We start from the raw sequence: 11,983 nt of genomic DNA, 5'->3' as shown, positions 1-11,983 counted from the left end.
CTGCTAAGCCTTCTCTCCAAGTTCGATTTACTCCAGCACTATCCCGCAATCTACTGAAGTCATTCTTGCGTCTGCGTGTTCTGACAATGGAGTGGAAAAAACTTGAGTTTTTATCACCCTCTCGCAGCCAGTTGATTTTTGCCCTTTGTTTCCAGTAGAGTTCTTGGTCTCTCCTTACTTTCTCAAGATCCAAACTGACCCTTTGAATTTCTGTAACATTCCCCGCTGGTTTCCACAGTTTTGAGAGAGTTACTTTCATACCTTCTATATTAATGGCTTTGCCTGTAATAAATCGACCAACGCAGCTCCAGCACAGGTCATACTCCGGGGTTATATTGTGTTCAGGAACAATTATCAGGGCTTCTTCTTCTGCTAACGAGAGTTGCAGGCAATTGTGTGTGATTGAACCCATCAAGTTTGAAACAGGTCGGGTATCGGGGCAGTGCAGAAGCTCAATAATCAGAGGATTGGGATGTATGGTGATCGGCGGACGAGGGTGGCTGGCCGGAGTAGGGTGCGTAAACCCCAAGTTAGGGTAAGAAAGTTATAAAACCCTAGCTGCGGGGTAAGGGAATTTTTCTAGACAATTTGGATTTGAGTTAAATTAAACTCACCAAAATAATTGGAGTTAATGGTGAATGAAACATTATAACGTGCTCATGAACCTTGAATAACACTACAAGAGAGAGTAACTAGTCACCCAAAACTTGTTATTAAGATTAGACTAGGTTCTGCCCCTACTATTACGGATGGACATTGAGAATGCATCATTGTTATCTTTATATCAATAAAATCATCCGTGCATTACTCATATCATGTGTCACTTATGTATTGCTTGTTGTTATATGTAATTGTTATGGATTTCTTTTCACTTTTGTTCACATGGACCTAAATGATCAAATGAATTTGATCATTCACGATTAGATTTTGGATTAGTAAATCTAAATCTTAGGATTCTTTAAATCTCCACCCTAGAATTACCAAATTCACTTGATCGTTAAGGTCCATATAAACACTACTCCGATCACTTTCATACTTATTAATGTGAATATTTACCTCTTATATAGCCCGATATATGGTATGTCTCTATCCCACTCATGTAGCCCGATATATGGCATGTCTCTAATACATTTAGGTGCGAATTGCAAATACTGTGAGTTATATAATCTTTGATTGGCTTATAAAAAAAACGCAATGTTAGGTTTTCAATTATACCATTTATAATTCTTGACTGGCAATACTAGAAGGATTTTTTTTTTAATCTTCCCATTTGAAATTTTGATAAACCAAACTAAAAATTCCTTAACTATGACGTTTGTTACAACGAAGGAACACATAAATATTTACAGATTACTGCTTCATACAACAAATTGCTCTCTCCCTAGCCTACCAGCTAGCTAGCTGCCCACATAAATAAACCAAAAAAAAAAAAATGGCAAATAACAAATTTCAGGCAAATACCAAGAGATGATGAATGATCTCTTCACTACAGAAGTTGCAATGTAGTAAGACTAAGAGGTTGGATCGGAATTTTCCGACTCCGATCAGTGGCACCCGCTACAGAAAGCTTCACTCAGTCCTGATCAACATCATCAGAATTCCCACATCCTGCGCATTTCACTCCCATTAACTTCGAGTCCATGCAGCCAGAAATTATGGCTTTTCTCCAATTACAGCAAACTTCTTCATCAAGAACTGTGTTTCAAGAATAAATAAAAAGGGCAGAGTGAAAATGCCATCAGAGCAAAGAAAAATATTGACCTCAAACGAGGTAGGGATGAAGCGAAGACAATTACTCGATTCATAATTTCATTACCATGAATATCGGCAAAACACATGATCAAACCCCTAAACTTTCACGGTTTTAAAACTTTACTATTTCAAGGATTAAGCTCCTCATCGTTAATTTCGAGACACATTGAACCATAGTTTTTAAAGGCGAAAGGCGAGTCCATAAGGGCAAAATAGTTCTTAAGACTACTAGCATTTGTCAAGAGTTTTAACAGACAGGAAAACCTAGGACCCAAGCACTGATCCTTTATCCAGCTAATTACGTTCTATAGGTCAATTGTTCCAAGGTAAACTAAGTTTAAAAACTGAATTTCTAACTTTGCAAACGAAAGAAATTGTTCACAATCCCAAACATCCCATTAGAACACAAACGACTTTCCATTCCAGAAACCACAAATTTTGATCAAAAGAAACACAAAAGTTTCAGACCGAGGCAGTGGGAATGAGAAAGGCATTAAGTGGAGATTACTGATTATCATATTAAAATTAAAATAAGTCAAATAAAAAGATATACTAGTAAAATTGGTTATACTCAATAATGATGCCATATACAAGCATCTTAAGTTGGCTAGCCTATCATAAATCCACTCCCTCCATTTCATGCTAGCGATTTATTATTATAGGCAAAAGCATACTTAAGCCCCCTAACCTTTTCAATTTTTCTTGATTTAACTTCTAAACTACTACAGTTTTAAGGATTAAACCCCATTTCTTTAATTTTCACACACATTGAGTCCTTCACTAATGGACTAGACAAGGGAGCCTTTAGTGAAAGACTCAACATGTGCGAAAATTAAAGATCAGAGGCTTAATCCTTAAAACCGTAAAGTTCATGAGCTTAATCTGAAAAAAAAAAAAAATCAAAGGGCTTAACCTTTAAAACCATGACAGTTCAGGGGATTAATCATGTGTTTTGCCCAGAATTTTTATAGCCATCAAGGATTACTAACATCGTAGTTGTAATGATTTTGTTTTTGTTAGATGTAGAATGGACAGAATAGCAAAAAAAGTTACAAGTTTACCTGATTAGTTTCCCTGAGTTTGTGGTTGATTCTAAGACCGTCTACGAATATAAGGAGACGAGGAACCTGAGGATGTTGAAAGCGATTGCTTAACAAATTGATGATCTAAAAGCCGAGCAGCAGTGGGACGATCATTGGGATTGACTTGTAGGCATTGCAGAATAAAGTCTCGAGCGTCTTGTGAAAGAGAATCAGGAACAGTAGGCGGTATACCTCTGCCAATTCTAAATAATGCCTGCATCTGTTGAGTCAAAGCAAAGCCAAGAGAATGGTTAAAAATGAAAAATACAATTTGCTGTATGGAAAAATCACAAAATTGCACATGAAAGGGAAAAATTTAGTCGTTGCAAACTCAATGTCGAATTGATTATGGTATTTACTCAGTAACCAAAACATATACTGTTATATACATATAGGGTTGTAAAATACATCCACGGCCACCCAACTGTGTCGCTTCTAACATTGTGGCCCCTAATTGTCCAAATCAACAAAAATCCATAAAAAAAAAAAAAATAACGAAATGATGACCTGGACAAGTTTGACTACGTCATTGACTCCTTTTTATCCATGTCACCAAAAAATTATGGTCAAATACCTATTCTACCCTCATCATTTCCTTAATCTTTTAATGGATTTTTGTTGATTTAGACTTTAATGTTTTCAGAAATTTATGTCAAGTAACGAAGTTTAGGGGCCACAATATTGGTAGCAACAGTTCAGGGGCTATGAATGTAATTTACCCTATATAACTACACACACACATATATATAGAAAATGAAGTCTTTATGTATCCAAATCTGCCTTACCATGCATAGTTTTCAATATAGTAATGATGATATACAGAACAAATTCGAAGTGCAAAAGAATAGCACTTACGCATTCGAAATTGGAATATGGAAGCTGACGTGTTAGCATTTCCAGAACAGTGCATCCAAGGCTCCAAACATCAGCTGGAAGTCCATAACCATGGGTTTTCCTATTATTGACAACCTACATAGATTGGAAATCAGAAACACAGTGTTAAACAATAAGACAGTTCAAAATACTGAATAACATGCATGGATTCATAGAACATATCTTGTAAAAAATTAGAGTAGAAGGAACACAATTTTAAATAATAGAAAAATTAGGTATTTTGCCTCGGAAAGTACAGTCGATCAAAGAAAATTAAAATGCATTATCACAACAAACCTCGGGGGCCATCCAAAAAGCAGTCCCCTTGCAAGATTTAACATCATTCAATTTGGTTGCCTAGAAGAAAACAAAAGTATATAACTTAGAAATTACAAATATTGAGCAACCTAATTCAAAATAGCAAAAAGAAAAAAGGAACAAGAAAGAATTAAAACCTTTGCCAATCCAAAATCTGCAAGTTTCACAGATCCATCTGCATCTACCAATATATTTGCACATTTGATATCCCTAAAATACAACAAAATAATTAAATGAGATGTAACTCTGATATGATCAACTCAACAGTTCAAACCACGGGTATAACATATAAAAAGAACTAATTAACAAGTATCACCTGTGAATAACATTTCGATCATGGAGATACTTCAAACCGTGCAAAATCTGTCTCGTGTAAGCAGAAACTTGGGAATCTCGAAGGTGATATCTTTGATAGAGACTCATAAGGGAGCCTTTAGTTACAAGCTGAAGGAAGATATATAGCTTCGATTCATCCTGCAAAAACAAATTTGGGCAATAAAATCAAGTCCCAATACATGCAACAAGAAAAGAAAGTATATGAATATCTCGTAACAATAAGAAACAAATGCTCAAAATTTGCAGGGAAAATAATGCCTATAAGCAAGTGAGTTCATCATATTTGGCAAAAGCCCAAGTCATTATATCGAACGAAGGAGCATCATATCAATCCAAACCCCACTTAGTTGAGTTAAACTCTTTGGATGTGGCTGCATATGCTTTTTCAGCATCCATTTCCCAATCTTCAAGCAATAATCTATTGTTTCCATTCAAATATTCTATGATTAGAGTGTTAACAGAATAACAATTCCTATACGTCTGGAGCAAAAAGAAACATTTCATCCAGCAAAGTTTTCATCTCATGTGGATCATTCTGACAAAAGGATAAAAGTGCAAATTGAACCCAAAACGTGACATATTCGGACAATTAAACCCAAATCATTTTTTCTGGCCAAATTCCATATGCAACTAGCACTTGGACCAATAAGCCCTTTGATTTATGTATATTATATCTTTCATAATTCAGACATACTCAAATAAAGAAATCAGGATTTGGATCCTCTCAAGTTGGGTTTCAATTTGAAAGATAATGTTCAACACATCTCAGCCATTCCATGCAAAATCAATGATTGAGATTTACTAATTCAATAAATGAAAGATTAATTTTCAGAATCTAGAAATTAAATCTCAACCATTAATTTTGCATTGAATGGTTGAGATTACAACCTAACCACTCAGATTGAAACCAAACTTTGATGGAATCCTAATCCAAGGAATCCACATCCATTCCCTTTAGGAACAAGGAAAGCTGTCCTTACCCAAAACAGCATAATTGAACAAAAAATAGAGTTATTACTTCAACAAACAAATAAATGATAAATACTTGAATTCAATAAGGAATTGTCCAATTTAGTGTTTAATTATGTTATTTTAGGTAAGAAATCTATTCTTATGTTTTCAAAAGGGATTTGATGTTCATATCTTGTGAAAAAATGTAATATACGTGCAAGCCAATGCGCTAATCATCCAAGTATGCCAAGTTTGTATTGACTAGTGTTAAGTTCAAGATGGAACTTGGCAAAATGTGCTCAGTTCAGTGTGTAGTTTGCCAAAACAGATGGTGCGGGTCAAACGTGCCAAGTACAGGGTGGATTTGTACTTCTATGCAAAAAGTAAATGAATATGGAATTTCTTTTTTAAAAAAGAAGGAGATCAAGTCTCCCTTGTGTTAAATTATCTAAGATGCAAATCCAGAACCCAAGTCTAAAGCAATAAGATCATACCCTCTGAGTGCCGTAGTACTGAACAATGTTTTCATGTTCAAACTGACTCAAAAGAATAATCTCCTGAAAAAGAAGAAAAAAATGACATTTAAAGCAGTGAGAAAAATAAATAAATAAAAGAGATATATGAGCAAGAACAATTTAGTGCTGGTTGCAAAGAATTTTATTTAATGAAAGCAAAAGCAAACTGAAAAAAAAAAACAAAGGAAGGAAAAACAAAACATGAAAACCACAGCAATCGAAATCCAATTTTACCTGCTCAAGTTGATAAATACTTTGTCTGCCTTGACTTCCTTGATCAAGTAAGGAAACCTCTTTGACAGCAAAAAAGAATCCATCACTGAGGAAAGAAAATAATAGACCATGATGGATTAGCATAACTGGTAGAATTTGTAGAAGGCAAAGCTACAGCCAAACAATTTTGAACACCTCAATTACTGGAATGTTGTTGCAAGGCTAGAAAACTAGTAATGAGCAACTCAATAAATGCTTTAATAGAGCAGCCTATATAATTTATGAAGAAGGGATGCTAAAGACTACCATAACATTTGAAACACCATATCTGATTTTGCCCAGTGGAAACTAAGACATGAATTTGAAATTGCATAACCCAAGATATTTGCACATAAGGCTACCTCCAAGAACAATTCTAAATGTTGCTCCTCCAAAAAATTGCATTTGCTAACTGACTCTTCATTTTTTCTTCTCCTACTTCTTTTTCAAATATATCTTTCTTCGTTTTTTCAGAATGGGTGAAGCTCTCTACCCAAGACCACTATCTTTTCCAATGAAACAATGATGAATCAAGCAGGATCACAAGAATTTTTGCGTAGATCATCAGTACCTAAACAGACTAGCCTATACCCATGATACCAAAAATAGAAAAAGAACAAAAAAAAGAACTAGCTATTACCTCAAGGAAAGAGCCAGTCTCTAATCCCAACAGTAAAGTAGGACTGAAGGCAACCAAGTATACCCCTCTGCTTAGGTGATGAAGAAAAATCCCCAATGTCAAAACCACAAATTCATAACAAATCGACAATAAATGTTAGTTCTTCCACAGCCTAAACAAATGTTAGTTCTTCCCCCAGCTAAACAAAGACCCAAGGATGATTGCCATGAACTGTAATTCTCTTTACACGGCTTCATTTACATGTTACTATCCAATAGCTTCATTAAAAGTAAAATCATGTAATCCCAAAACATGCGTTATCTAGCAAATCAAGAAAGCATATAAGAACTCTGAGACAATTCCGATTCATGAGAAATAGTTAAGCACACAATTGATGTCTCAGTAATATTCCTAATGTGACTCCGATGACTTGGTTTCTGCTCAACGATTCAATGACCCAAAGCCAAAACATCCTTCTCCTTCTTTGTTTTTGGAGTGGGGTAACGAGACTGTGATAGGATGAAGGGCTATTCCTTGTTTGGATGTTTACCGAGTTAGAAAACATAAAGAAACGGAACTTATCCCTTCCAATCCCACTTGCTCCCCTTCAAAAATCAATTATAGGTATAGATCACAATCTTTAGCCCTTATTCTTTCAGAAACAAACAAGTAAACTTTAAATCCCTCATCAAAATCGATTGTAATATCATATAAACTGAAATGCAACTTAAACTTACTATAAACTTGGATAAATGCTTTCATCTATTGAAAAAAATTACTTTCTAAACGAGTCTGCTAAAACATAATTTGTCTAGCATGTGGAAAATTCCGCAAAGAATTACTAGAGAGAGATAAATGCTACAACCCTATGAAAATTGTACTAGTCCGGCCTCAAAAGTAATTAAATGGATTGAAGAGATAATCAAGTTATAAAATAACAGCAGAAATAAGAACTGAGTCTGAGGTCTGAGTTTGAACACTTACTCAGAGATTCCTTCATACACGGATCCAAAAGATCCACGTCCCAGTAGATCGCCTTTCTCCCAGTAAGTAATGATCCTTCTAAATCTCTCGTTTGGAGAAATGTTGGATGTGGGCTCTGTGGTAGTACTCGATGAATCATCATCATTGGACGTTGTAAAGGAAAATGACTCCGACAACATAGCAGACGGTAATCTCGACAAATTATCCTCTCCTTCTCCCTTATCAGCATCCGCATCATCAAGTCCGTGTCCATCTTCTCCATCATCAGAACTTAAGTCCCCATTAGCCATTACTAAAGACCCTCTGTTATTTTCAGGCGCAAAATCCCTCAATATATCCCAAGTTGAACAGGTGTTATCAATCACCGGTAATGACATAGAAGGAGGCGGCTTCAGCGACGGTGGTCTAACCCCTTTGATTCCTCCTGCAGTAGCACAAGTAACCCCGCAGCGAGCATTAAACTTAGGTAACTCAACAGAGTTATCTGCAGTCAACTCAATAGCATCGCTAATTCTCACACTACTCAAAACCCTAGCACACAATTCACTCTCCTGCTGTTCTTCCTCCTTTTCCTCACTCTCATGTTCCTCTACCCTTAGACTATCCGGCTCGTACAATCTGGATTGAGGCAGAACATCAGAAGCTGATCGGACCTTCATCGCCATCCAATCAGCCGCCGGGATCTCGAAATCATCGGGACCAGTTAAACCTATGCTCCTACAAATGCGATTAAACTCTCCCTCCTCCGATCCCTCAACTCGAAAACTAGTCCGATCCGACAAATCAAGAGATCTCGTAACAAGAGAGCACGAAGGAGAATCGTCTAGAGAAGCGCAAGACGCACCTGCATCATAATCAATGTTATTCGAAGCATTTCGCCGCTCCAATCTCGGCCTCCTACGGCTCTTCTTGTTCATAGAGCCATCTCCCTTGCTATTACCGAAAAATCGAGGCAAGTGATACATAGGGGCATAAATCCATCTAAAATCTCCAAATCATAAGAGAAGTAATGCATATACCAGCAAGCTCAGAGCAGCAGATGGAAGAAAATTGTCAGCTCTAGCTTTTTTGTCTCACTGCATCACCGGGAAAATCTGGGAAAGTATGTGCATTGAATTTGGTACCAGTAATATGGGCTGACCAAAAACAGTCGTAATGGTTGACGGCAGAGAAAGGATAAAGCTTGGAGAACACACAGAGACTTGTAAACGGCGTCGTCGTATAGAGGGAAAACGCGGTAACACGTGGCAGTGAAAAGAGGGGCATTCGGAAATTGGAATCTTTATGTTAGCACGATTCCCTCTTGTACGTCTTCCCGTTATTGCTGGTTTACTACCTCTGTCGTTTTCTTTTTCTTTTCTTTTATTGTCGTTTTATGAAAGAAAGAAAAAAAAAATCCGATCTTTCGATTTTTTATATTTTTCTTTTATATAATTTGTGAGAGTTTTTTTAGGTGGATTTTTTTTCAATTAAATCTTTTATGTATGTTAAAGATCGAATTTGAGATCTAACCATTTAAATCAACTTTAATTCTGTATTTAGTTATATTAAAAAAAAATTAGTTTTGTTCACGTTTTAAGCTTTTAGTGACTAAAAAATCAGTTTTGAACATAAAACTCGGTTAACATAATATTATCCATTTTGCATATGTTCGATTTTCGTATTTTTCATAATTTGAAAGCAATTTTTTATATGTGTATTATGACTATAGGAAAATTATAAAAGTCTTAATTCAAACTGTAAAAGATATACAAATAGAGATCAAAACAATAATGTTTTTTAATTGGATTAGCTATTCACAATTAAATAATTTGATAAGCATAGATATAATGGGATCAAAACTTCCAAATAAAAAATTATGGACTTAATGAACTAAAAAATTAAAGAATCAGAGCCTCATTATGCTTTTTACCTTTTATGAAAGATGAAATGGGCTAAGGCCTCGTTTACACAAATGTAGTTTAGAGTTTAGTTGTTTGCAAATTACATTAGTAGTTAGCGCATTATCTCGTTGTTTAGCAAATTTAACTAGTTATTAGTATAAGCTTTTTTTTTTTAAAAAAAAATCTTAGCTGATTGCTAGGGATGTAAACGGAACGGGACGGGGCGGGACGGTGAATGCATTTCCCATCCCCGTCCCCGATTAGTCGGGGATTCTCCATCCCCACGAGCTAAATGGGAACAAACTTATCTCCATCCCCCGTCCCATAGGGAATCCCTATCCCTACGGGGATCCTCATTCCCTGTTTACATATGTTCCAAAAACGTTATCCACATTCCTCATTCTCCATGGGAAATCATCGTTTATGTTAAAAAAATCAGTAAAGATAAAAACGTTTAAGAAACAGTAGCTAATAATACCAAGTATTAACAACCATTCTCAAATTTTTCAAACAAAAAAACTAAAAACTGAAAACAATTAATCACCTAATTAAAATGTATTTAAATCATACAAAAAATCAATTATCACAGAAGTAATCGAGGATTCTCATCGGGGATTAACGAGCTGGGGACGGGGATCCCCGTGGACCGGGGATACCTTTCCCTATCCTCATCATGGGGAACAAAATTATCCCCATCCCTGTCCCATGGGGATCCTTATCGGAGATTCCCCGTCCTCGTCGAGGCAGGTCACCAATGGGGACGGGGAATCCCCACTCCATTTACATCCCTACTTATTGCAATAAGGTTTTTATAAAAAATAGTAAGAAAGACATTATGGCTATTTTTTTAATAATTCATATTTAAATGATGAGTTACTAATTTATAAATATAACTTTGTGGAAATGAATAAATATTTATGTATCAATAGAATTAAAAACAATTTTCTTGCTATAAATTAATATTCAATATGTTAGATTTTTAATAACCTCTTAAAAATTGTTATTTACACATGTTATAGTTTAGTTATTTATTACCACATAAAAATATATTTAGAACATGTTATAGTTCAGCCTGGAATTGCTTCCTTGATCGGATGAATAAGCCTGTAAGGCTCCGTGCATGCCTGTCGTTCGGTCGAGCTCATCCATGTAGGACTTAACATCTGTTCTCAATAGTTCCAGATCGACCGTCAAACGAGTATAGGTTGCCTCTAGTTGCATAAGCTGCTCATCCTTCTCCTTTAGTAGGGAAATATTCTTCTGAGCTCAGGCTTGATCCTTTTTTAGGTCAATTTCAAGTTGTTGCTCCCTAGATCGAGCTTGATCATGCTTAGTCTGAAGGTGGTCATCAGTTGCCTCAGCCCGTTTGTCGCACAGATTGAGCAAATGTAAGCTCTTTCTCTAAACAAGCAAGCATAGACAAGGAAATCTTGTTGTCATCTTCGACTTATTGCCTCGGTTAGACTCCACTTTTATAGCATCCTTCTTTTAACTTGGATCACGACAATGCTGACGAATGTCCTCTTCCTTTTGGGTCAACTCCTCATGTGCTTTCTTCAAGTCCTCTATGTTGTTTTGGCTATAGCCATATGAAGTTGCTGCTCAATCTTGCCTATCATGGTCAAGGAAGCCTCCAGCCTCAAGGTGACCTCCGACTGAATAGAGTAGGGTGGTACCTGAGCTTGACGGGAATGGGCCAAGTCAATGATAGCCTTATTATACTACATATGGAAGAAAGATCATTCATGAGGTACTTCGGACATGTTGGAAAAGCTCTGAGCCATGGTAGGATACTCCAAACGTGGCCTCCTAGGATACTGGACTGGTTCCGCAATTAATTACTTCATATGGCCTAAATTGATTAAACTAAAGGGAATGGTGGTCAATTGGATAATTTCAATGTTAATTTCGATGGGAATGTGATATAGCCCTTCAAATACACTTTTTCCGTCAAAATGAGAAGCAAAGTGGGAGAAGACGTGGAATTATGGAGCAATTGAATGAAGCCTTAGAAGTCGTGGATTTTTCTTGTTTATATTAGAACTTCCCTGTTGAATGAATCTCGTGTAAGATTGTTGTAATGGGGAAGCGGTTACAGCTAAAGAGTAGTGGGAAAACAGTTATTTCTTCCAAGAGATGGAACTGAACACGTTAAAAAGGGGATTTCATGAAAGAACAGGGCACACAAACAATCATACAAAAACCATACAGAATTCCATAAATTCTTCAATGGACATTTAGATTATTTACTTCCTACAAACATAGCTTTTATTAATCTGTTCATCTGTTATTGTAAGTTTTGAGTTTTCTGTCATTTCGTTTATTCAAATTCAATTTAAGCAATTCGATTTTACATTTCTCGGCGTTATTTCAATTCAGTTAATACCAATTCTTTAGATTTAATTGCGAACTCTAAGC

The 11,983-nt window shown here is 36.0% G+C and overlaps 1 protein-coding gene across 1 annotated transcript; it reads right to left on the bottom strand.

Moving 5' to 3' along the window:
- Positions 1-1,238: 1,238 nt before the first annotated feature.
- LOC136235077 (mitogen-activated protein kinase kinase kinase 1) lies at positions 1,239-8,859 on the bottom strand. The gene is made up of 9 exons (XM_066024594.1): positions 7,683-8,859; positions 6,062-6,146; positions 5,807-5,869; positions 4,342-4,499; positions 4,163-4,235; positions 4,005-4,064; positions 3,690-3,803; positions 2,814-3,054; positions 1,239-1,695 (listed from the first exon to the last, which is right to left on the bottom strand). Exons 1-8 carry the CDS (start codon positions 8,645-8,647, stop codon positions 2,845-2,847), a joined length of 1,728 nt encoding a protein of 575 aa, XP_065880666.1. The 5' UTR covers positions 8,648-8,859; the 3' UTR covers positions 1,239-1,695; positions 2,814-2,844.
- Between the last annotated feature and the right edge of the window lie 3,124 nt (positions 8,860-11,983).

This window comes from Euphorbia lathyris, chromosome 7 (assembly GCF_963576675.1).
Source record: "Euphorbia lathyris chromosome 7, ddEupLath1.1, whole genome shotgun sequence".
Taxonomy (NCBI): domain Eukaryota; kingdom Viridiplantae; phylum Streptophyta; class Magnoliopsida; order Malpighiales; family Euphorbiaceae; genus Euphorbia; species Euphorbia lathyris.
Note: the sequence above shows the minus strand (reverse complement) of the source record. Positions and strands in the feature narration are given on the sequence as shown.